Source organism: Triturus cristatus, chromosome 6 (genome assembly GCF_964204655.1).
Source record: "Triturus cristatus chromosome 6, aTriCri1.1, whole genome shotgun sequence".
Taxonomy (NCBI): Eukaryota; Metazoa; Chordata; class Amphibia; order Caudata; family Salamandridae; genus Triturus; species Triturus cristatus.
Genome location: NC_140589.1, coordinates 175,664,974 through 175,692,125, shown reverse-complemented (window position 1 = coordinate 175,692,125; position 27,152 = coordinate 175,664,974). Strand labels below are relative to the sequence as shown.

The 27,152-nt window shown below is 43.4% G+C and overlaps 1 protein-coding gene across 1 annotated transcript in view; it reads right to left on the bottom strand.

The window, feature by feature from the left end:
• The window catches only part of PKHD1 (PKHD1 ciliary IPT domain containing fibrocystin/polyductin), a 1,788,124-nt gene that overhangs the window by 1,250,014 nt on the left and 510,958 nt on the right, over nucleotides 1–27,152 (bottom strand). The window contains exons 20-21 of the mRNA XM_085609531.1: nucleotides 22,897–23,081; nucleotides 11,093–11,231 (exon numbers count right to left, since the gene is read on the bottom strand). Coding sequence (XP_085465657.1) covers nucleotides 11,093–11,231; nucleotides 22,897–23,081 — 324 coding nt within the window. The remainder of the gene's footprint in view (nucleotides 1–11,092; nucleotides 11,232–22,896; nucleotides 23,082–27,152) is intronic.

Sequence of the window (27,152 nt, the reverse complement as noted above, 5' to 3'; positions counted from 1 at the left end):
AGAATTAGCCCACCAACGTACGCCCAAACTAGCAACTCCCGACATGCTTAAGGAACTCCTAGTAGATTGTAGATATGATCCTGTGCCCGGTAAACGGGACGAAATGCTGCTGTCATCATTACGTATCCGACGAGCTGCAATATATTTAACGAAGCTACCAGGAATGACTACACATTTAGAAAATATATATCACTTTGTCCAGTCAGGGCGAGGTCCTGAAAGTATTAGCAGAGCCATGGAGTACCAGAAAGCGGAGGTACAGGGGGAACTGTTACGTTTCCTCATAAACTGTGTGATCAGAAATCAAGACCGGCCTGGGGAAAAACCGGAAGAAATGCAAAAACTTACCACATGGGGTCAGAATATATCAGAAGGAAAACATGATAGACAGTTATGTATAGTAGCTATGTACCGAAAGATCCGCAAAGAAGTAGAACGAATACATAAAGAAAGACGAGAAGCAGACAGAATTGAATCAGAGGGAGAGGAGGAGCGAGAATCAGAAATAACCGCAGGACAGTTAGAAACGATTGCTTACGTAGGTAGAGGAAGACCTCATAATAATACCAGAGGCTTTAATGACCCGATACGTCCGATACGTCCAGAAAGTAACGGAAATTTTCAAGCCCCTATGTTAAATACAAGGTCTCCTGAACACTTATTCCAAGCCGCTGATAAATTACTCCGAGACCGAAGGGGGTATCATATGCTCGATTCTATGGATGAACAAGAATTAGCCAGGTCAGCAGTACTATGGGCTGACAGTCCCGGAAAATATAGTGATGATGCACTAGCACACGCGTTTTTGAACCTTACCCCAGACGAACAGCGTTTAGCTGGCATATACATGATTCAACAACTCCTCATATTATATAAAAGCCAACACTCCGATCCTGGTCCCTTACCTGATATATTGACTGAATTACTCACGAATAAATGGAGAGGTTCAGGTACTGATTTAATTAGAGAAATACTAGAATTCAGAAACCAGTATATTCTTTTTGTATGCCCGGAACATGTCTCACTACCCATCAAGGAAAGAACGACGTATTATATGGACAGACAGAACCCCTTACACGAGGTGCACCCAATAAAAGGTGATGACAATGAGTTTAAACGTGTATTTGTATACACACCCATATCTAAAATGGAATTATTAGAAATGAAGAAAGTGGTACCCAGTCATGACAAAGACCCAGCGGGATTCCACCGTGAGATTAAAGACATGTTACTCATGGGAGAATATACCTACCCCGACATTATGAAAATATTAAAAGTATTAATGCCTGCTGGCATTTACGAAAAACTCAAAGAAAAGGATTGGGAGGTGGGAGACCAAAAGATAGATTGGACAGCATTGGAAAACGAAGAAAGAGCCCGAGGTCCAGGTGCAGGACTTGGGTAAAAGACTAAAACATTACCAGGTTTACTAGTACAGGTACTGCCACGTTTATTAACTACGAAAAAGGAAGACTGGGGTGCAATCTCAGCCTGTAAACAAAAGCAAGATGAGGACACTAGTGATTTCTATTCCCGATTTGAAAAATGTTTTGGTATTAATAGTGGCATAAAAGCAAATAGCGAGTCGTATCCTCATCTGTTTGTGACAAAATTAGTTGAAAATTCTCTGCCCCAAGTTAAGAATAGAGTATTGAAATTCGAGAGTACCTGGCAAGGTAACACCCCGTCACAGATGTTACAAATGTTACAATATCACCACAATAGAATTAGAGAAGAACAAGAACATGAACATAGACGTATGAAAGACACGAAAATGAAAATGCTCGTAGCCCAGTCAGTTCCAGCTGACAGCCATAAAAAGGGTGCGACACAGTCCAGTAACTCAGCGATTCCTGTTAAAGGGACATGCAACTATTGTAAACAGTCAGGTCATTATATACACGATTGTGCAGTTCTGAAACATAATATTGCCACGGGTAAAACTCAGGAGAGACCACGTCCACCTAGACAGGATCAGAACCAAACGCAACTCCCTCAGCATGCACAATCTAGGCCAGCTCCGCAACAGGCAGCTCCACAACTGACCGTAACAACATCACAGCAACAACCTATTGCTCCTACACAAGCAGCAACGCAACAGATGTACCAGTATGCACAATATGACTATCCTGATTATCAACGATACACATGACATAGCCTAGAGAAGGAAGTTGGCTTACCCCTTATTGAGGTTCCTGTAGATCAGGAAGGTCCTTATGTACATAGTGAAATATTAGGAAAAGATAGAAAATTTTTACTTGATACAGGGGCAAGCAGAACAACAATACGACGCAGTGAAGTTCCAGGGGCACCCCTCTCAGGCTCACAGAATATTTCCCTTGGATTCTCAGGAAAGCCTATCATTAATGAAGTATCGCAACCTCTTCCACTCACGGTCGGTCCGTTGACACGGACTACAGACTTATTGCTTACTAAATCATGCCCAGAAAACCTGTTAGGAATAAAAACATTGAAAGCTCTAGGAGCTATAATATGTTGCTCTCCGGAAGGAGTAAGATTATTTTTACGTGATTTCAAAGGTCACTACGTGTCTAGAGACATGGATCACCGGCTGCAGAATTTACCTACACATTTATGGGCACAAGGCCCCACTGATGTTGGTTGCATGAACATTACACCATATCGAGTCACACTAAAGACAGGAGTGGTACTACCACGAATACGACAATACAAATTACCACCAGATGCTGTAGTGGCTTTACTGCAAATCATTGACGAGCTTATTGCCCAAGGAGTGGTTGTGGAAACTGACTCCAATGTATGTAATTCCCCGATAATTCCGATTCTTAAACGAACTGATACAAAAGCCCCGCCAGTATATCGATTAGTTATTGATCTGCGCGAATTAAATAAATGCATTGTGCCACAATACCCCGTGGTCCCAGACATCTCTTCATTACTGACAGCCATTGACTCCGAAGCAACATTCTTTACTGTAATTGATCTCAAGAATGCCTTTTTCAGTGTCCCAATAGATCCGGAAAGCCAATACTTGTTCGGATTCAGTTTAAATGGACGAAGTTTTAAATTCACACGCGCACCTCAAGGATTCACAGAAAGCCCCAGCATCTATAGCCAAGCACTGAAACGAGAACTTGACAGTATACACATGCCAATCAACACTGCACTGCTTCAATATGTCGATGATCTGCTGATCACCGCTCGAAGCGAACCTGAATGTGAAAAAGCATCACTGACGGTTTTACAATTTCTGGCCGAAAAGGGGCACAAGGTGTCCCCTTCTAAGCTGCAATTCTGTGTCCAGCAAGTTGTTTATCTTGGGCACTCGCTGTCCAAGGAGGGAAGACAGCTTACACCTGACCGCATCCAGTTAATTGCTAACATGCCAATACCCAAGACACAGAAGGAGGTGCGGGCTTTTATAGGCCTCACTTCATACTGTAGGCAGTGGATCCCTCAATACGCATTTCTAGCAAAACCACTCATTCAGTTAACAACACAGGAGGCAGCCACATCGACTGTCCTCCCTTGGACTCAAGAACATACACATGCCTTTGAAAGTTTAAAGAAAGCTTTATGTCAAGCACCTGTTTTAGCAACACCATGTTATAGTAAACATTTTACACTCTTTGTTACAGAACGCGAAGGTACTGCCTTGTCAGTACTCACTCAGGAACAAGCAGGATCACACAAACCATGTGCCTATTTCTCTAGTACATTAGATCCCGTAGCTCAGGCTCTGCCTGCGTGTCTGAAATCAGTGGCAGCGACAGCTTTAGCAATCAGACAAAGCGATGCTATAGTGTTAGGACATCCATTGACAGTACAGGTACCACATGCAGTTGAGGTTCTTGTGAATCGAACGCAAACACAACACTTGACTATAGCAAGACTTACCGGTTATGAATTAACATTGTTTCAGCCACATATAGAGATCAGACGTTGTAATACATTGAATCCTGCCACACTTTTGCCAGTAAACGGAACAGATCCATTAGCACATGATTGTATTGAAGTCATTACTATCACGACGAAACCCAGACAAGACTTAACAGACGTCCCGTTGTCAGATCCAGACCTGACGTTGTATGTAGATGGTTCATGTATGAGAACAAGTACAGGAGAGTTAGTGGCCGCGTATGCAGTCACAACAGACACTGAAGTCATCGAAACAAATTGCATAAATACTTTGTCAGCTCAAGCAGCAGAGCTCATCGCTCTGACACAAGCCTGTATTCAAGCCACAAATAAGAAAGTCAACATATACACAGATTCACGTTATGCATTCGGAGTCGTCCATGACTTCGGCGTGCTGTGGCGAGAGAGAGGTTATTTAACTTCTCACGGTGCCCACATCCAGCACGGACCACTCATTCATGCCTTATTAGATGCAATACATCTACCCACTGCAATATCGATTATGAAATGCAAAGCCCATACGAAAGTTACCGATATTATTTCTCAGGGTAACGACCTAGCTGACAGAACAGCTAAACAAACTGCTCAAACTCACACAACTGACGTGACAAAGACAATAGTTCCGACACCAACACATTGCATGACGGTTAAGGATCCCGCTCTTGACGTAATTGACATACAGACACATGCTACACCGGATGAAATAAAGAAATGGACTGAATTAGGAGGGATCCAAACGGATCAAGGATGGATGACGAAGGAAAAATCTGTATGGTTCCTTCCTGATTCCATGGTTCAAGTTGTCATTAATACAATACATAGTCCAGCGCACCTAGGAGAAAAAGCTATGCTAGACAGCATTCAACACATTTGGTTCAACAAACATTTACGAGCAGCAGCTAAACAAAAAGTCCGTACCTGTATGATCTGTTGTCAGTTTAACCCAGGTAAAAGCATTCCCGTAGAACAGGGTGGATTTCAGCCTCCTGATCACCCTTTTGAAGTCCTCCAGATGGATTATATCCAGATGGAACGATGTCGAGGATTCAAATATGTCCTCGTAGTTGTCTGTGCTCTTTCCCGTTGGACCGAAGCCTACCCGGTTTCAGATTACACTGCCCCGACTACTGCCAAACAGTTAGTTCGAGAATTCTTCCCACGGTATGGTTTACCACGTGTTGTCTACTCAGATAATGGCCAGCCGTTCTCATCCGAATTGATGAAACACGTTTCACTTTTGTTAGGCTACCAATGGAAATTCCACTGTGTCCGACATCCCGAGGCAGCAGGTCTCGTGGAACGCCATAATCAAACTCTGAAAATTAGATTGTCCAAAATATGTAGAGAAAAAGGTGTTGATTGGGTAGTAGCCTTACCAGTTGCACTCTTTTACATGAGAATGGTAGCACATTCTCGAACAGGGCTATCCCCGTATGAGGTGATCTTTGGTAGACCACCAAATATGTGGGGGACGCCTATACCCCGTAAAATAACTGATGTTGACTGTAATATGCTGACAGACTACCTGGCTTCCTTGATGTCTGCACTACAATCTTGTCGTTCACAGGTAGCTGCAGCCTTTCCCGATAACACCGAGGTAAAACCCCATGACGTAGTTCCCGGGGACCTGGTGCTGGTACGAAATTTTGACCGGAAGACTCAGCTGGATCCTAGGTGGAAATCGCCTCAACTCGTGCTACTGACGACGAGGACAGCCGTGAAGATCGAAGGTCGAAAAGGGTGGTTACATTCGAGTCATATCAAGAAATTTCATGGACTACCATCTGATGTGAACATTACGCCCTGCATTCCCTCACAGACTGATTCAAAACTCCCTTTGGTTGAAAAGACTGAAAACGAACTCCATAAACTAAAACTAAGGTCTAGCAAGTCAGACAATTTGATTGTTTAAGTCCTCTCCAAGGTGAATCGGTTGAATTTGTCTCTGACATGTATCCCCTAGACCTGAATAGAGAAAGAAATCGAAAGATGCAGTTGAAAAAGCATGCGTATTGTAAATCACTGCGTAGTCATTGCACAGTGACATTATTAATTTTGTTTTTCTTAAATCTTCTGATTATCGCTGCAAGTATACTGTTGCACATATATTACCCTATTTCTAAACGTGCTTACAATGTTACTGCTGAACATTCTTTTAGCGAATTACCACCGCATGAATTGTCCTATAGATTTGCGCTGCGCAATAACACTTTCATTAGTATGTTACATCATTCCCATCAGACCAGCAATGCTACCAATTGTTGGATATGTGGCCGACTCCCTCCCTATCAGAAATACAAGGGAGTTTTGCCTCTCTTTCCATATCCGTTCACACACAATGGCTCCTGTGGAGCATGGTTTAGTTTGATCAATTTCCTAGATTCAAATTCAGTAGTAAATCAAGACAACTGGGTATGGGGAAACCTGAACATAGTTTTACTTAAAGTCTGCTACCCTAACAAGGAGGGACTCCCCAAAAGAACAGGAACTGATCTAGAAAATGAAGTATATGGATTAGGTAATTTTACCATTAATCTCATGATTCTGAATGTTGAATCCGAAGCTACACCAATATTGCCCGCTATGTCAGTATTTCCAGTTAAAGGTGTATTATGTGTAAGAAAGAATGGTTCAATCCACATGGGCCATAGCAGATGTACCACTGTAATAAAATTCAGTGATCAAGGCAAGTCTACATTTAGAGCTTCCCATCATTCCTACTTCATATGTGGTCATATATACGCTTACCTCTAGATTGGGATGGTACCTGTTACATAGCATTCCTTCTGCCACCTGTTTTCCTAGCCCCTCCTGATTATCATAGGAACATCCATTTAGTACACACTAGACAGCAGAGAGATATCCCAATTGTCGATTACACTGAAACGGCATGGGAACAATACACAGATTTCAACAAAGGTCTCTTTCCCTACTTAGGTGTTGTCACTAATAGTAAGCTGATACGTAGATTAACTAGAACCCTTGAAGCAGTAGTGAATGAAACTACCTCTGCCCTTGGCAACTTAACAGAGGAGCAGTCTGCGATGCGGATTGTTGTTCTTCAAAATCGTCTTGTCCTTGACGTCATCCTGGCCGATAGGGGTGGAGCTTGTAGGGTCATCGGATCAAGTTGCTGCGTATTCATCCCAGAAAATTCGCCATCTGTATATAAAGCTATAACTCGCCTTCATAAGATTGTAAGCCAGATACACCAGAATCCAGGCACCTGGACTTGGTCCGGTTGGTTTTGGAGTGTGTTGTCAGCCTGGGGATGGAGGATCCTATCCTTCCTAGGTATTGGCTTCCTTATACTATTCAGTTGCTGCTTATGTCTACAATGTGGGCCAGCGATTTGTGGTCTGTGTGCCACATCGTGTATTCCACATCAAAGTTTTCGCTCAAGACCCCGGATAAAGAAAGAAGAACAAATGATACTATATGAACAGATCGATGGATTGATGAAGATTGATATCTCCTGAGGTCAGTAGGGGACAAGGAGGGAATGAGGAAATATGAATTTTGTGATCAGTTATGTCCCCTATCTTAGACCCCAACGGCTCCATGTATAAGCTACAAGTACATGTATGTTCCCTCCAGTTCCAGTTATGAAGACGCAAACATATGTACGTCCACCGTCAACATGTCCTCTTTCAGATCCGTCATGAATGGGCCGGATATTCTATTCCTAAGTATGAAAGGCCACCGACTTTATATGGCTCAGTTATTCTATTTTGCAGTTCAGGCGAGTAGGCCCTGAATGCTGCCATCAAGCCTTTCCCTGCTTTCTACCTCTGACAGCTCCAGTCTGAGCTCGCATCTGTATCCATGAACTTTGTCCTACTCCCTGCGCGGCTAACGGTGCCTGACTTCGGCCTGTCTGCCTGCCAAAAACTGTATTTCACCTTCAAGATTATCTGCTCCGCTCCTCATCCAATGCATTCCTGTCTAGTAGTTTAAGTAAACATCCTTCCAGCTACCGAGCAAAAGGCCCGGCTCCTCTGTCTTCATGCAAGTAATTCATGGCCCTGTTACTATGGAAGATTTCTGCCCCTCGCATCTCATGTAGACACTTAGATGCTTGTACACGCGCTCATAGTCAGTATAGACTAGATTTTGTCCGAGAGACCTTCCCTTTTGGATAACACAGTTCTTTAAACATAGGATATTAGATATGATTTGGGATTAGGTTGACATGACCCCTCAGACTTCTGTCTCCACATATAGAGCTAAATGTCAAGTCCCCTTCACCCTCTAGTTGCACGTCAATCACACGTCATGCGGCTGCGTGCGCATCTCTGCCAATTATTTCTGCTGACATTGCCGGATTCTCTTATGGATCCACCCATTTTGTGACATCATGTTTAATGACGTATCTAGTTACGCCTGTTGTAACGCCTTTTTTATTACGTATGTGTACTCTTATCTGTATTATCAGCTGTTACGCCTCCTGCATCTGTCTTAGTGTAATTCTTTTCATATAAATAAGATTACCTGTCAATAATGTATTGCCTTCACTTCCTGAACCTCCGTGGTGATGGAATATGATGCCTGCAATTCGAATTGTATAAGGAATAAAGCCTTTTCAGAACCTCTAATACCACGGATTCTGCCTCTCATTATACTGAGTTATTCTTAATAGTTTTCCGCATCAAAAATAGTACAGGTAATTAAAATATTTACCACAAATGGACCGTATGGGAGTCAATGGACCACAATATATCACTCAGAGGATAGAATCTGCTAAGAATTCAACCAAATACCTTTTTCTAACTGTTACGGAACTTACAAGGAACCCTGACAAAAAACCTCTCCAGGCTTCTTTTTTAATAAAATCAACTCAATCTATAATGACCTGTCCAGTATTCATAATCCACTGCAGGGCAATTCCTCCTCTCTTAGCCTTCCTCGGGTAGCCTCCAGCTTTTTGGCTTTCACCCCACCCTCCATCGACACAGTTGCTAGAATGATCAAATCAGTCAGATCTGGTTCCCTCCATGACCCTTGTCCTGCTAGAATCGCTGCCTCTATCGCTGACACCTTGGCTCCAATCCTTACAGATCTCTTACGGATATCTTCGAACTCATTTTTCAGTATAGCCTCTTTGTAAATAGATGGAAGAAAGCTTCTGTTCTCCCTCTTCTTAAGAAACATTCATTGGACCTATGCGATCCAAATAATTATCGTGCAATATCATGTCCTGCAAAACACACTTTTTTACACAGCTCAAGTCAATGCAGTCTCCTCCAATGTTTTTTATTCTCAAGCTGATAAAAAAGATTCTTCCTTTTATTACACCGCAGAAATCAGTTGCAGTATCATGACTCAAATATTGCAACGCTCTTTACCTTAATGCACATAAGCAGGTTCTCAACAGAGCAAAGCATCCCAAAGTATCAAGCAGTGTCTAAACACCTGTAGGGGCTTTACTGGATGCATATCAGACACAGAGTTACGTTCAAGTCTCTCTGTATTGTTTTTAAAGCCTTACATGACCAAGGTCCTGCATTTCTGATAAATAGCCTCAGCTGGTAACCTCCTAATACTGCATTGATATCGGCCTCAGCCAAATTTGTGGCTGTCCCTAAATTGAAACGTGTGGCTTGGGGTGGTTGCAGCTTTGTGCTGGGTACTTCCACTGCCTGGAAAAATCTTCCACTCACTAACACATCCTCTACAAATCTTCTAGCTTTCAGGAAATCCCTCAAGACCTGGATATATAGTACAGCTTATTTCTTCATTTCTTGCACTCTGTAGCTAGCGCCAAGACACCCTTGGGTATTTGTGCGCTAAATAAATGCATTTCACATAACAAAACAGTAGTTAATAAGGTGCTGGAGCTACAACTATGCATTTAGTAGCTAATTCTGTAAAATCTGTCACACCAGGACAAACCATATTGAAAGACTGTGAACAAAGAATGCATTCCTGCTCATTGTAGTGATGAAAATTCACCTACAAGAGGTTTCTAAAGCTTTTTCTTTTTTTAAGGAGGAGTTTCCGGTCAAAAAGGTCAAAAAGGTGAAAATAAATGGTAAAAAACTTTTTCAAATGGGAAATTTATGCCCACAGGTGAAGTTGAGCGAAATGCACCACCATTGCGAACTGCAAACTTGTACTCTTTGCACAATTTAACCAGCAGATTTGCCATTTCAACCATCATTTAGAAATATCCAATAACTTGCGCCTGCACATTGGTGACAGTCACAGGCACTCAATGAGGCAAAAAAAGCAGTGAAACTAGACATGCAAAAGCTTGATGGAAAACAAAGGATATCTCCATCTAAACACCCTTTTTAATGTGCCTGCAATAATGTTTGCTTAATAAATTATCCCGTGGTGGCTGCTGCCAATCTAAAGTGGAGGGGCTGGGGCAGCGAAGGGGGAGGGGTTCGGGGAATAATAATAAATTAAAAGAAAAACTTACCTGCCGCTGACGCAGCAGCTGCTGGCTGCCTCGATGATCTTCATCTCCGGCAGTCCATGGGCCACACCTTACAGGCTCCCAACCCGATCTAGACTCTGCTCTAATGCTATACCCAGCATGAGAAAATCACCATTATTGGCCTGAGCGGGCTGGTCTGTGCCTTTTATCCACCTGGCTGTGCAACACAGCTGGGTTGGAGAAATATAAGTGCGCATGTTGATTTGGTCGTCCTAAGACGGCTGACCAAACTGACATGCGCACTTACAGTGGCCACTCTCCTCCTCCATGCCATGGCCCGGCCCACCCTGGACTCCATCGTCTCAGTTAGTCAGTGGTAAATAAAATGATAATTAAATTGATTTTTTTTCACTTTATTTTTCATCTGCTGGCTCTGAGCAGTGGGGCGACGTTCTTCCGCCTTTGAGGAGGAGCAGCACCAGAAATGATCTCAATGCATGGATTTAACCCAAGCTGCTAAATCCAATCCCTAAAGGAGCAAAGAAAGTGGCATTAACATGCAACAAGATTTTTTGCTTCAAGACTCTCTACCAGAAACAGATGTTTGCATTTCATACATTCAGTTGCAACAAACACTGCTGGCTGCCTTTAGTTCAATTTCATACCTACAAAAAGTAGTTCACCCCGAAAACATTTACCCCAAAGCAACAATATTCATTCTCTTTGATTCTGGCCACATACGCCTGAAAGCCATTTGAATGATGCATAGTATTTCCTGTGCTCCCAAAAACATATGTGCTGGGTATTTACCTCAGTGACATGAGAGGAAGGTCAACAACACAATTTGCAACCCAGAAACTCAGATTGAAAGTGGGCCACAATCCTGTCACAGACACACTTTCTATGGCACTTCCTCCGGGACGAGCGGGTTTCAGATCTGTTTGAAAGACTTCAGAAAAAAGAAAATTTGACCAAAGAGCAAAGATACATTGCACACAGATTTAGTGAATACATTTTTTATAGAGAAAAAAGAACAAAAAACTTTGCATTCAATGCGCATTACCTTCAGGGCAAATTTTGGCAATTCATTTAACATGGTTAGAGATCAGGAAACCTTTGGCAGTTCTTGGAAATAAATTAAGGTAGTGCCTGGTGTAAACTCATTTAACCACAGTATTAAACTGATTTCTGGAGGAGGAAATGTGTACTAAGAGTGCTTGTGCACATTTTTTGTGTTGAATTTTGTTTTGTAATTGCTGGACTTGGCCCTCTCTGCAGGGTCACCCTCAAAGTATTTGTCCTTACCGTCCACTTTTATGCTGAATTAGTTTTTGCTGGCTTTAAGGGCTTTGCACACTTTACCAATGTAACCACTGCTAAAGTGCATGTGCGTAAAGTGGTACCACATGTATCCAGGGCCTATACATTAAATGCTACTAGTGGGACTCCAGCACTTGTTGTGCCACCCACTTAAGTAGGCCTGCAAACCAGTCTCAGGCCTGCTGTTGCAGCCTGTGTGCGTAGTTTTAAACTGCCATTTCGACCAGGCCCACACTTTCCTTTTTAATGCAAATAAGTCACCCCTAGGGTAGACCCTGGACCGCCCAGAGGGCAGGGTGCAGTGTATTTAAAAACCTGGACATGTGCTTTTTAAGATTTACATGTCCTGGTAGTGAAAAACAATTACCATTGTGTTTCACTGCAAGGCCTGCCTCTTGTATGGGATAACATTGAGGCTAGCTTCTAAAATTTAATAAGTTGGAATTTCCAAATGGAAATAGGTAACCAGTTCATGTTTGGTTTCTTTGGAGTTGCAATGAAAATATTATTTTAAGTTAAAGTCGGATTTTGAATTACAGTTTCCAAAATGCCCCTTTTAGACAGTTGGCATTTTCCTGATGTAGCAATTTGGTGCAGCAGCTTGTCTCTGGGCCACATGACTGGGTGTAGCTTACAGTTGGGCTGTGTGTATTACCCGGCACAGCCACAAACATCAGAAAGATTAGGTGTGCCTGGATGGGTCAACACTGGCAGGATAGGCGGAGCACAGCCCGACTTACACTTTACCTGGCTGTGCCCTCTAGTTAGTCTGAACCAGGGCAGGGAGGCAGGAAGCCTGTGGACTTCAAAGTGAAACCTCTAGAAGCTTGTCCCACTTCAAAGGCAGAACTGGGGATAAATATTGTGCCTCTGACACCAACGTGTCAGTACACTTCTAGACCTGTGGATACTCTGCCAGGAAGGTCAGCTGAAAGGGCTTCCACTCTAGTGGACTGCTGCCCTGAAGGACTGCTGCCCAACTGTGCTGACCTGCTGCCCTTTTACCTGGGTGGACCTGCATCTGTTGAACCCAGGACCCCAAAGTGACTCCAAGGGCTAGTTGGCTGGCCTCCTGACTAGAGCCTCGGGGACAGAAGGCTCCAACCACCTTGAAACCAGCACATGGACTCTGTCATCTGTGAGTCCCACTTTGCCAAGTGGAGCCACGCCAGTCCTGAACCCTTGGAAGTGGGTCTGAAGGTACTCTGCCAGCCCATCTGTGGACCCAGCAGAACCGATGCATCTCCTCTGCTGTGCAGTATCATCCCGAGCAGTACTGAGGGTTCTCCCGTCTCAGTTCCGTATCGAAACCACTGCTTGTGTATAGCTATCCTGCGCAGGTCCTCGAATTACAAATTTTTAATCAACGGGATCCTCAAAGACGAACCAGGATCTAACATCGCAGCTACACAACCCCTCAGAACTGACTCTTCTCTCGGCTGCACGAGGCACTTCCAGCATGGAACTTCGCAACACTCTGCAACCAGGATTTAAGGCACTCTTGTTGAGAGGACGCAAATGGTTCCCTGTAGCCAGCCTACGCTCCATCGCTGTCGGCCTGAACGTTTGACTTTGTCCCGGTCTGGTGCGACTAGATATCCACTGTTGGCGCTTTGTACTTTTTGGCGCTATTTTCACTGAAATCTTTCAACCTGCATGTTTCCGTTCCTACAGTTTGGATTTTTGTTGTTTTGGTCTTGTTTTATTTATTAAAAAGTACACTATATTTCTAACCTGGCGTGGGATCTGTTTTTGTGGTATATCCTCACTGTGTCCCTGTTTGAAATGTTGTTCAAATACTTTACACACTGTCCATGTGTTAAGACTGTCTGCTCTGTGCCAAGCTACCAGAGGATTGAGCGCAGGTTAATTTAGGGTTTGCTTGTGACTTCACCCTGACAAGGATTGTGACTCCTGCATGAGCAGGGTTTCACCCCCTCAACCAGCAAAACAATTTCTTACAGCAGTAATATGGTTTTTGTGCTGGATTCTGATTTGATTTCTGTGTCCTGCTAAGTTTGAATTCTATTGATTTGTTTTCTGTTTTTGTGTTTTGTTCTGTTGTGTATCTTGGGGATGTCAACAAATGTTTTAATATTTCCACCCAAGATCAGCACATTCCTTTAAAGTTCATTTACAAACAACCATCTAATGCTGTAGTAAAATACTGCTGCTGTAGGTCTTCCCCTAGTTAAAACACCAGAGTATGGTAAGCAAACAAACATTACCCCCTCATCTTATGTCCTCCTTTTCCCAGTCCTGAAGACTGAGGTTAGATTAGATGTTCCTTTCCTTCCCTCAACAAAGCCATTATCATGCAGCCCTTCCTTCTATTTGTTTTTCTGTCCTCGTCGGACGGCAGGTAAGCTACGTTTCTTTGTTTTAAAAAAAGTTACATTCTGGTGTTTTTCTTACCTTTTCATTGGGCACAAGGTTAAGTTTGGACCAGTCTTTGATATGATTCCTGTCTGTTTCCTGGGCTGAGACATGGAGCTATCTCATTGTCTGGATTAGGCCATTTGAGAGCCATGCTGGGTGGCATCTCAGCCCACTGTCGGCACAAGTGACTTGCGTGGCTGGCTTGGGAGGCAGCACTATGGGGTTTGGGATCTAAGATTTCACGATGTTTAGTTGGTTTTGGAATCCTGGCAACCTTAAAAACAGGAAATGAATGCTGCAGTAGTGCAGTGCCATTCCTGGTTAGCAGTCATGGAGGGCAGGAACGCTCTACAAAAGGAGCACAATCTTGAGCAGTCTATTGAAGGGGAAGTAGAAGCACTACAAATTCCTCGCTTTGAGTTAAAGTCTTTGTTCAAAGTTGCTGCCGATTTTGCTATGGATGAACCTGCATCTAATAGGCAGAACCTGGCTACAGATGTTGTGGCAAATATCTCCAGGGGCCCAAGTTTATGAAACTCTTAAAGCACATTAGATATGTTTATGTTTATTGATTTATAAAGTGCATGGCTGCCCAACTGCTTCCCAGCGATGCAGAGAAAGCGGCGAAGTGTGAGATAATTAGAAGATCATCAGGGGAACAGTCGCGTTTAAAAAAAAATTTTGAAACTTAGTTCAACACCTAGCAGTCTCATTTCTTTAGGTAGGTAGTTGCAGTCTCATTTCTTTAGGTAGGTAGTTCCACATCCTTGGCACTGGGGGCGAGAATGATCTTCCTCCCCATATGGATCTCTTTATCCTTGTTGTCTTAATGTGCAGGTCTGAGGAGGATCTAAGAGACCTTTTGGACATGTATGGGGTGAGGAGTGTTCTAAGAAGGGCTGGAACCTTACAATTCATGGCTTTTTGAGCCATACATAAGGATTTGAATTTAATCCTAGCTTGGATCGGAAGCCAATGGAGCAATTTCAGAGAGGCTTTTGGTGATTCTTGCCTAGGTGTGCCTCTGAGTATCCTGGCTGCCGTGTTTTGGGCCACCTGTAATCTTTTCACCATGTATTTGGGGGATCCCAGATATAGGAAGTTACCATAATCCATCAGAGAGATTACCAAGGTCTGTTCCATGGTTCACTGAATCTGTTCAGGGATATGGGCTAGAATCTTGCGAAGCATGCAAAGTATTCCAAAGCAAGTGGCTGCCAGTTTCCTTGCTTGTATTTCTATGGAGATATTGTGATCAAGCAAGCCTGGCTGAAGACGGCTGAAATGCCAGAAACCGGTCCTAGGAAGCTTGTTTCCGGTCCAGGGAAGACATGGCTTGGCAGTTCGGGCTGGACTGTTCCCATGAGGCACAGGGTCAGACTGATTTGCATATGGCTATGTCTGAACTGGGGTGGCAGAGTGGGCTAAAGAACGGTGATGGATTAAACCCAGATCAGTTGACTGGGGGTGAGTGCTTGCAATGTTCAACACTCCGTCCATCATTTCCTTTGGTTTTTGCTTTGTTCGCCATAAGTTGGCAGGGTATGCTCAGACGTGAGTCCCTTGCTCACTTTGCCACTGGATTCAAGCAAGCCTGGCTGAAGACGGCTGAAATGCTAGAAACCGGTCCTAGGAAGCTTGTTTCTGGTCCAGGGAAGACATGGCTTGGCAGTTCAGGCTGGACTGTTCCCATGAGGCACAGGGTCAGACTGATTTGCATATGGCTATGTCTGAACTGGGGTGGCAGAGTGAGCTAAAGAACGGTGATGGATTAAACCCAGATCAGTTGACTGGGGGTGAGTGCTTGCAATGTTCAACACTCCGTCCATCATTTCCTTTGGTTTTTTCTTTGTTCGCCATAAGTTGGCAGGGTATGCTCAGACGTGAGTCCCTTGCTCACTTTGCCACTGGATTCAAGCAAGCCTGGCTGAAGATGGCTGAAATGCCAGAAACCGGTCCTAGGAAGCTTGTTTCCGGTCCAGGGAAGACATGGCTTGGCAGTTCGGGCTGGACTGTTCCCATGAGGCACAGGGTCAGACTGATTTGCATATGGCTATGTCTGAACTGGGATGGCAGAGTGGGCTAAAGAATGGTGATAGATTAAACCCAGACCAGTTGACGGGGGTGAGTGTTTGCAATGTTCAACATTCCGTCCATCATTTCCTTTGGTTTTTGATATTGTGATCCAGCCACAATCGCAAGTTCTTTATGGGTTTTTTCAGGGTGGGGGGACATCCAAGTTCTTTTGGCCAACTGATAGTAGCCCGTGGCACAGAATTATTTCTCAGGAACATCAGTTCAGTTTTATCGCCATTCAACTTTAGACTACAGCTAGCCATCCATTGGGCTACTTTTTCAATACACGGAACCGCTTGGCCGTAGTTTGACTTAGGACCCTCCGTCACTGAAACTACCAATTGTATATCATCTGCATATGATACGATTGATCAGCCAATTTTCTGAACTATCTTGGCCAATGGTTGCATGTAAAGGTTAAAAAGTGTGGGACTGAGGGCGGATCCCTGTGGGACTCAACATGAGCTCTGTAGAACATCTGAGGGATGCACGCCTTGCATTATCTGGAAAGATCTGTCCTTTAGAAATGATATCCAGCTTAGGGTGCTATTACGGATACCTGCCTGCGCCAGCCAGTGGATCAGGGTGTTATGATCCACAGTGTCAAAAGCCGCACTAAGGTCAAACAGTAGAATTGCTGCGAGACCCCCTGATCGAGAATTCCCTTGAGTTCCTTAGTGACCATCAGCAAAGCTGACTCCATACTATGGTGTGGTCTGAAAGCCATTTGGGTCTGATGTAGCACCTCATTCATTTCCAGAAACTGGGAAAGGGTGTCGTTAACGTGCTTTTCTGCAATTTTTCCTAAAATAGGTGATAGTGATATAGGGCGGTAGTTTTCCGTGTCTAAGTGGAGCTTCTTTAGTAAAGGTCGAACTATTACATAGGTCCTTGGGTTTGAGGAGAAAGCTGTACAATCCTTTGGGTTTCAATCTCAGTATGCTGAGGCTGAAGTGGATGATTTTCCCTTCCAAGAACTCATAAAAAACATGCTATTTTATGAATGGAAAAATCCAGACGGTCTATTATTCATTTTTTAAATAAACTTTATTGGCTGCATAAGTTTGGGGAAGAGTTCACACAAATTCCCAAAGTTAATACAACGCTAGCAATGATGGCATTGAGCTCTTATTTTGCCTTAGAAGATTCAGTCCTCTTGGATGTTGTGGACAATTAGGTTGAGGCTTCTTTCACATGATCTTTTTCTGCCACAAATGTTGCTATCCAGGCCAACACATATGCAGTATATGATCTTGGTTCAGGTAATGCTTCCTTTGCTGGCACAAAACGATTCTCTTGTCACGTTGGATTTACAGGCTGCTTATTTTCATATCAATACACTATAATACAATTACAATATCACTGTTTATCCATCAAGCCCGAGATTCCTATGTTTTGCTGTTTACTGTCAGCACTTTCAGTTATGGGCCTTTTCCTTTCAGAATGGTGACTTCCCCAAGAGTCTACACAAAGGTACTGGCTCCAGTTGTTGCTTTTCCACAGTTAAAAGGCATTTCTATATTTTCATATTTGATGATTGGCTTTTGTCTGCTTATTCCTTCTGTTAGCAGGGCCGGACTGGCTACCGTGCGTTTTGGTATGCTGCCAGCTGGTGGCTGATTTCGTTGATGGAGACCTGCATGTGCTTAAAACCATTTGTTTTGCTTTGTTTATTTAGAAGCACACACAGGTTCCCATCAACGAAATCAGCCCCCACCGCAGTAAAATCAGCCCCCAGCTTGGCAGCACACCAAAACGCCCGGTAGCCAGTCGGCCCTGTCTGTAAGGCTCATGACAATGTCCAGCTCGTGATGAAAACTCTTCCATCTCTGGGGTTTATCATGAATTTTTTGAAGTCGCAAATTAAGCCATTTCAAGTAAAGCTTTTTATGGGAGGCCAGTTCAATACTCTGCTGGGCAAGATATTTCTTCCTCCACAGTGATTACTGACAATACAAAAGGCCGTCAACAATCTCCAAACTTAGAACTCTCTGTCAGGAAGGGCATTGTTAAGAGTACAGGGACTCATGGCGGCAGCTATGTCAGCCGTGCAGTAGGCAAGATATCATCTCAAACCACTGCTGAACCATAGCCTGCAGCATTGGTCAGCAGCCACCCAGAACTATGAATTCCAGATTCCAGTTTCTCCTCAGTTAGAGAATTTTAATGTGGTGGTTCAGAAAGACAACCAGGTAACCTAGTGCTACCTGAATCATCAGAGCGGTACAAGAAGGAAAATGCTGAATCAGATAGCATCAGACATTCTTGCTTGGACAGAAGCTCATCTCCTGGCTTTGTCATCAGTCTATCTCCAGGGCACATTGAATATCAGAGCAGACAGTCTATCACTGAATTTTAGAACAGACAGTCTGAGTCAGAATATGTCATCCTCAACGACTTACCATCTGTCGAGTAAGGAGTTCAATTGGGTGTGTATTAATCCATAGAGAGACGTTTGCTTCACTCCACATTGCTATGATTCCCCAATTTTGCACTGATAAATGGTGTCCTCTGGCTTGGCGGATTGTTGCTCTCACAATCCCTTTGCCACAAGGGATTCTTTATGCATTTGTTCCGATTCCCTTCCTCCTGACGGTGCTTCAGATGATTGAGGAGAACATTTGGGTGATATTCATAGCCGATTTTTGGCCACATCATTCCTGCTCCCTTCCTGGTCACATGAACCTGTCCAAAGGGTAATTTTTCTAACTCTACCTCCACCCCCCCTCCTATATCATATTCTACCATCAATTAATTTCCAGTATCTGAAATTGACGACCTGGAATGTGAAAGGGTAAGTTTAGAACAGTTGTGATGTTCAACTCAGGTGGCCTTAGCCATACAAGCATCATGCAAATCGCCTACCCTTAACTCCTTCAAAAACCATTGGGTTTCTTTCCTTTGATGGTGCTCTTCTAAGAATGTTGACCCTTCCAGTAAATCTTTTTCAGTTTCTAGAATTTCTCAAGGATGGCTTTGTACATGGTTTGGTTCCATCTACGATGCCTTCTCAATGGCTGCCATTAAGGCACTTGGGGCCTGATTTAGATCTTGGAGGATATCCCGTCCACTGAAATATAAATCTCATAGGATATAATGGGATTTATATTTCGTTGGACGGAATATCCGTCACCGTTGTAATGGAGTAACCTGTCTTCCAAGATCTAAATCAGTTCCTTAATATCCAGGGAGACTTTTCTACCATATCTCCACTTGTTTAATGACTTTTGAAAAGTTTTAGATTAAAAAGACCAGTTTCTTTAAATCCATTTCCTTCTTGGGATCTTTCTATTGTACTTAGGGGTTTGCAACTGGCTCCTTTCGAACCTCTTGATTTGGCAGACATTTTTCTGGGTGTCTGAAAAAACAGCATAGTTAGTTGCTATTACATCTGCAAAGTGAATTGGAGAATTATGATGTCATTTTTTCCTTATTTGTATGTCTTTCCAGACAGAGTGGTCTTGAGTTGGACCCTAAGTTAAATTCCAAAGGTTCCTACTTCTTTACAAATTTCTTCAGGAAGTGGTTTTGCCTTTATTTACCAGGAAAGACAAGGTCCCCTCATAAGTTGATGTTATAAGAGCTTTGTCCATCTATTTCGACTGATCTAAAGACTTTTGAGAGTCATGGATCAGCCACTAAAGGTCACAAGTGTCCAGTTAGACTCTGTGCAGATGTCTTCATCAAACAATTAGTCAGGCTAAAAAGTCAGTGAGGAAGTTGTCCTTACACATATTCAAGGTAGATCTTCTACAGCGGTGACTGCATAATGGACTGAAGTTGGAGGTGCTTATATACATGAAATTGTCGTACAACCACTTGATCATCAAATCATTCCTTTGTAAGACACTACTGCCTAGATGTAACAGATTCAACTGGTTCTTTTGATACAGCAGTATTAAACTCTGCAGTTTGGTAATGGTGATATCATTCATCAATTCAACAATTATGTAATTGTTGTACAAATAAAATTCTAAAGCATCGTCGTTGTCGGTGCACTTTTTGATTGGTATATCCTCAATCTTCAGGAATGGGATAAGGAGGACATAAGATGAGGGAGTAATGACTCAGGTACTTACCGGTAATCTTCATTACATGTATTTGTTGTCCTTCTCACCATAGTTCAGATTCCTCCCTTCCATCAAGTTTGCACCTCCTGTCCTGTTTTTACTTGGTAATGCAGGGGGAAGAGCTGCATGGGTGTGGCTTTGTAGATAGCTATAGGGAGGGGTGAGACATCTTACCAATAGGGTTAGTTGGTTCTCATGCGTGGTATAACCTCTGTCGGAGATGAGAACACCTCAATCTTCAGGAATGAATGAGGAGGACAGCGAATCGGAATAATGAAGATAACCGGTAAGTAACTGAGTAAAATAACTGAATATACCTCAAGAACCTCCTAACTCGATTTCAGCATTAAATAAGCTTTGCACATGATGGCTAATGGTAAGCAGTCACAACAAAACAAAATACAAAGCAAGCTTGCAGACAGACTAAACACATTCTGCCAGTTGGCCCCATTTGAAAGGAGCGTGCACTAAGAGAGAAACTCTTATTAAGTATTAGCTTTGACAATTAAATCCTGTTGCAGCTACATTCCCCCATTTGTCCCAGACCATACAAACTCACCTATACTATTACTCACATACATGTTGCCCCTAGGCAACTTTCCACCACAATCATCACAGTGAATATTGTTCAACCTCGCCTAGGCAAGCCCTACTAACTGATCAGCCTACGATGCCCATCCTAAAGCCCACTTTACTCCCCTTCAGTGCCCATGACGAGCTGGACTCGTCATGGGCTGCGGTGGCGCTGTGCCCATGACGAGTCCAGCTCGTCATGAACTCCGCCTGCTAATGAAAGGCGCGGCACTGGGCGGGGAAAGGGGCGGGCACCGAAGGGGTTAACCAGTCCTTGATAGAGGAATTCCAAATAATCTACCTAGCTCCTACCATCACCAGTGAAGCCTGAGCCACCCTCAGAGCACCTTATTACCAACTGAAGGATACCTCTCGGTTCCCATTTATCCATGGATCTTCTCTCTCAATATATTCCCTTCACACTCTCTTTTTCTCCATAAGTGACCACAGTTGTAACATGTGGTAAATCTTTCCCTTAAATGCATTGTTAACCCCAGCATTTGTTTCACTCTCTTCCAGACAACTTTTCCATCTCCTTACTAATTGGCCATTACATCTTTCATCACCAAATCATCAATAGGACTTTCCTCCCGGACATAAAATATCATCCTTCTTAACAAAACAGGTTGTCAAGCTAGCTTGACAGACTCAACCTTCATCCACTTGCCATGCACAGCAAAGGGTGCGACAGTATTGGGTTCACCTTCAACAACCCTTATCTCTACCAGTCTTTGCACCACACCACCATTATTCCCAGCTATTAAAAGTTCATACATGCTTGTTGTGATACCCATAAACACTGAGCGCTTCTAATCTCCCACTAGCTCAACTATTCATGGACATCCTTCCCCTTTGCCCTTTCTGTTCCTTAATAAATTCAACTTGCATCTCTACATTGATGTGCAGGAATTATGATTTCCCATCACGCTCTATGTCCACAATATCATCAGGATACGTTTGCTATGAGCAGCTAGTTATTGAGGCGGGGTGGCCTCAAGTCATGCTGGGTGAAGTTACAGCTGTGCTACTCATGATAACAGGAATTTCAGTGGCTTTTAGGGTGAAATATGTAACCAAAATATCCTTCAATTGACTCTTTTTAAGATATTTATTATCCTTTAATAACGCTTATTTGTGTTTTGAGTATTTCAGTATTTAGCCATAATTTTGTTTTATACATTTTATTCAGTGAAAACACTATGCTTAGATTTTGTTCATGCACAGTGAAGATTAGGTTTAGGGCCTTGTCTGCACCAAACATGCACGGTATTCAATGGTTTCAGTGTTCCATCAATGATAAATTATCATTTTTCCACATCTTTCTTGCACTAACCCTATTACAGTGTCACACCTTTAGTTCATTCTTCCATCCCGACTGATTTGGAATGCTCGTGTGCAGGGATTTTAAAATCACAGACACTTAAAATGGTGAGGTACCATGGACATCAATTAGGAAGCAGCTGCTACCCCAGGTTTGTACTTTGCTCCCATTAGTCTTTGACTTAAAGAACAGAGTGGCAGGAACAGAAAATACCATGCCTTGTTTACTTTCTGTGGTTTCCATTTCTAGCACTTTACCAAGATGGTCAGCTACACAGCGGAAGCTTTAGAGGGTTAAGGATACAACACGCGCTTAAACAGTTGATGCCACTAGAGGAAGAAAAGGTGTATGATGTCAGTTCCATTACCAGTGGTATTTTGTTGGCTGAATGTCCATGCAAAAAATAAACAGCTTTAGACAATGTGTCTGTAAACATAATCAGACTGAAATGAAGCGACATTGGATAAGAAGTTAAATAAAACTAGCAATACTCTCAAAATGAGATCAGAGAGGATTAGTGAGATAATTATATGTACTTAGTATAAGATTATTCAGGTAGAGACAAGTATCTCTTGTAGGTGTAGCTTTGAAAGATACACAGCTTGAATTTAAAATTGCATGTTCATGCTCTAGATTTAAGACAATTCCATAAGTTCTCAATTTAGTAACCCTTCAAGGGCAGAAGAAGGTCTAAGTGTACCTCTCTGTTGTTTAAGTCTGTGAAGAACAGGATAAAGATTTCATAACACTCTAACTTCCCATAACTCTCTAAATCATTTTCTGTTTCTTGAAATTAAAATATGACTTTTGCAGTTTGTGCTCTTGAACATACAGAATTTACAGAGAAGACAAGACAGACATAAAGGGAACTGTACCACTGTGGTTGCTCTCCGAAACAATGATTTCATCCACGTAGAACCAGTCGAGTGTTTCGTCCTTCATCTGCAGAGGGAATAGATCAATCTGATGTACCCAAACCGTCGAGTTTACACGCAGGTCCTTTGGGAATCCAGAGGTGTTCACACAATTTATCCAAAGATTAGTGCAGCCAAACTTCCAGCTGCAAGGAATGAAACATTATTCATATTAAAAGACAAATGAAATAATAATTTAGACATTCACTGGCTGATTGAAATCTTTTTGGTTTGTAAGTGCAATGAGCGATTGTAAGTCCAAATGCATGGCCTAAAATGTGCAGCGTCAGTTTGCACTGCACGCACAAGTGGCTTCCATAGTCGCATTAGCGAACAGACGCCTGGACCACAGAGGGATGTTCTCATTAATGTGCAAACCTTAGCCAGTTCTGCTGCTAAGTCTAGTTTGAGCAAGCGTCGGCCAGGCATATGGAACGCACAGCATAAACAGGGCTTACTTTTAATTGTTGTTATTTTTGTACAGCCCTTATCAGATATGCCTATGTACAAGCCTGCTGAAGTTTGTTATCACTACTTACCTAACCCCCTAATCCCAGTCTCCCTACTTCAACAAGGATCATGAGAACCTGCCTGTGCATGTACAAGGAGGGGCATCTCAATGTGCGCTCCTTTTCTCTTTGAGGCTAGGAATACTGACAACAAAACATAAAAGGAAAAAGCACATAATAATTAGTACATCCCTATATTCACCTGTAATATAATATTGTTAGATCTGACATCCTTGGCGTGGTTCTCCCCTAACTTTTTTGCCTTCAACCCTCCTGTTTTGCTGACTTTGGTTTTTCTGGCTTTAGGACTCTGCGCACGTTTCCACTGCTAACCAGTGCTAAAGAGGTTGTGCTCTCTTCTTAAAGCATGGTAGAATTGGCTTATACCCAATTGGCCTATTTATTTTACTTGTAAGTCCCTAGTAAGGTGGTACTACATGTGCCCAGGTCCTCTAAATAAATTCTACTAGTGGGCCTGCATCACTGATTGTGCACCCACTTAAGTAGCCCTTTACACGTGCCTCAGGTCTGCCATTGCAGCTTGTGTGTGCAGTTTAAACTGCCATTTCGATCTAGCAAAAGAAACCTTTTACAAGTCCCAAATCTTCCTTTTTAATACATATCTGTCACCCCCAGAGTATGCGCTGGATAGCCTAGAGGGCAGGGTGCAGTGTAATGTAAAAGTTGGACATATACTTTTAAGTTTTACATGTCCTGATAGTAAAAAACTCTTTAAATCATTTTTCACAACCGCAAGGCCTACCTCAACCATAGGATAACAATAGAGTTACATTATTATATTTAATAAGCTGTAACTTCCAAATGAGAACAGGTAAGCAGTTCATGTTTGGAGTCTTTGGCAGTGTAATGAAAAATCCTCTCTTAGGGTAAAGTCAGATTTTAAATTATAATTTTGAAATGCCAATTTTGAAAGTTTGCATTTTCCTGCCTTAGTCATCAGGGTCTTCAACCTGTCTTTGGGTCACATGACTAGGTGCAGTTGGCAATTGGGCTTTGTGTATTCCTCCTAGACAGCCACACACAATAGAGGACTTAGGTGTTCCTGGATGGGCCATCATTGGAAAGATGGGAGGGCAGAGCTGGGCAAGGCCCCAGTCACACTTGAATAGATTGTGTCCTGTTTCCACACAAAGGGCTGCATACCACCCATAGTTAGTCTGGAGCCAGGTCAGGGGAGTCATGTTACCTGTGAGCTTCAAAGGCAAACCTCTTGAATTTTCTTCCACTTCAAAGGAGGCACCTTATATAAATATTGGACCTCAGACACCAACTCTTCAATTCTCTACTGGACCTGCGGAAACTGTGCCAGGAAGAAGGAGTGCTATGCTGCTGAATGTACTGCCACTCTGCTGGACTGCTGCCTTGCTGCACGCCTGCCTGAGCCAGAGGGATTGGTCCTGCACAGGTTAATTTGGGTTTTGCTTATGCCTCACCCTGACAAGGAATGTGGCTGCTGCTTGAGTAGAGTTTCACCCCCCTCAACTAGTAACCCAATTTTTCACATCGGTGATCAGTGGTGAGGAGTAGGATTAGTGTTTGTGCAGTGCCATACAGTGATTTTGTGTTACACTGAAAATCCCAGATAAATAATCTCAGACCAGTTTCAATTTTAAATTCTCCTTGTTTGACCTTTTTGCTTTTTCCAAAATCACTCTTACTCTACCTGACAGTTTGTGCCTACAACTTCCTCTGCAAGAATGGATTTGGAGCTCCTTAGCCTGGAGAGCTACACTGTGAAGGAGCTCGATGAATTTTGCAAGGAGAGGGGGTTGTCCACTGGAAGGAAGACCAGGAATGCAGAGCTTTAAAAGGCTCTGAGGGCAAGGGCAGAGGCCCACTAGTTGCCGGTCACAGCGGATGACCAAGATAGAGACGATGATGTGCAGAGGCAGGGAGAGAACTTAGATACCAGTCCTGAGATGCAACCTTCAGCTAGGGAGAATGACCCATCTCCTGAGCTGAGGTCCCCCTCTGACTCCAGTGGAGCTGGCAGACAGGATGGCTAGAAGGGAGTTCAGGCTGCAGATGGCTCAGTTAAGAATGGAGGGGAAAAAATGGCCATGGAGGCAAAGAAGGATGAGGCTGAGAGAGCCTTGGAGGAGAAGAGATCAGCCATGGAGGAAACGAGTATGGCCCATGAGCCAAGTCTCAGAGAGCTGGGTATCAGAGTTAAGTAGATGATGTCCGGCAGAAATGGTGGTAGTGTACCTGCAGTGCCCACTGGAGACAAGTGTGTCCACATTTCTAAAGGTTTGTCGACTGACTTTGTTGTGAGGGGACAACATTGATAAGTGGTTTGAAGCTTATGAGTTAGTTTTACAGTTGCATAGGATCCCTTAGGAAGATTGGGGGGCTAGCCTCTGGGAGCATATCTCTAGTGAGGGGAGGGAGGTCCTACTGGACCCAGTGAATGGGGGACAAGATGAAGTACCCCCCCAAGAGGGAAATTCTTGCACATTTTCATACATTGCCCTAATTTTGCACAATACCATTTCTGCTCTGACCTTTTGCACATATTCGCGTGCGTGACAATGTTGGATTAATTGCTCTGAAACTACTTCTGTTTACACATCTAGCTTCGCATAACATGATTACGATGCCTCGAACACAATGTACAACACCTTGAATGAATGAATGAATGAATGAATGAATGAATGAATGGAAACTTGTAATCGCGCTACTTAGCCCAAAGGCATCAAGGCGCCTAAACAAAACAGTTCGAAAAAGAGGCAGATCGTATCTAAGCGTAGGCCTTGGCAAAAAGCCAGGTCTTAAGGGCCTTCCTAAAAGCCAGAGCCGATGGAAGAGATCTTATCTCCAAAGGCAGGGAATTCCACTGCCTGGGAGCAAGAGTTGAAAAAGCTCTACCTCCCCACCTAGCCTTACGTATCCTGGGCACTGAAAGCAGAAGTTTATTTGACGACCGGAGAGTTCTGGGGGGAATGTAGGGGACCAGCAAATCCTTCATACCCCCAGACCGATTGGTTGCCAAGGCTCTATAAATCAAAGTCAGGGACTTAAAGGATATCCTGGACTCAATAGGGAGCCAATGCAAGGTCCTTCTTGCCTGATGAGTCTTGGCCCGTTTAGGCAGGTCCAGGACCAGTCTAGCGGCAGCGTTCTGCACCATCTGTAGACGGGTCACCAAGCCCTTATTGATGCCCAAATAAAGAGCATTGCAATAATCAAGTCTGGACCCAATCAATGCCAGGACAATTTGTTTCCTGGCCTGGAAAGACAGATAGTGCCTGATCCTCCGTAAGATGTTTATCAGTCCCCAGCAGGTGGAGATGGTCCTGCTTACCTGTTGATCCATCCTCAAAAGGGGATCGATCAAAACGCCCAGATTTTTGGCCAGGGTCGACGGTGTAGGGCACACCCCCATAGAGGGCGGCCACCAGTCAGCTGACCAGAAATCCTCCTTTCCCCCGAACACCAGAAACTCTGTCTTATCCCCATTGAATTTCAAGGAATTACCCACCATCCATTGAGCGACTGCCTTCAAACAGTTTTTAAAATTGGAGGCAGCCTGGATAGTGGGTTGGGTAAAGGACAGCAGAATCTGTGTGTCGTCAGCATAGGAGATAACCTCCATCCCAAAAGATCTAATAAGCCTGGCCAGTGGGGTAACATAGATGTTAAAGAGGGTCGGACTTAAAGCCGACCCCTGAGGGACCCCACAAAGCA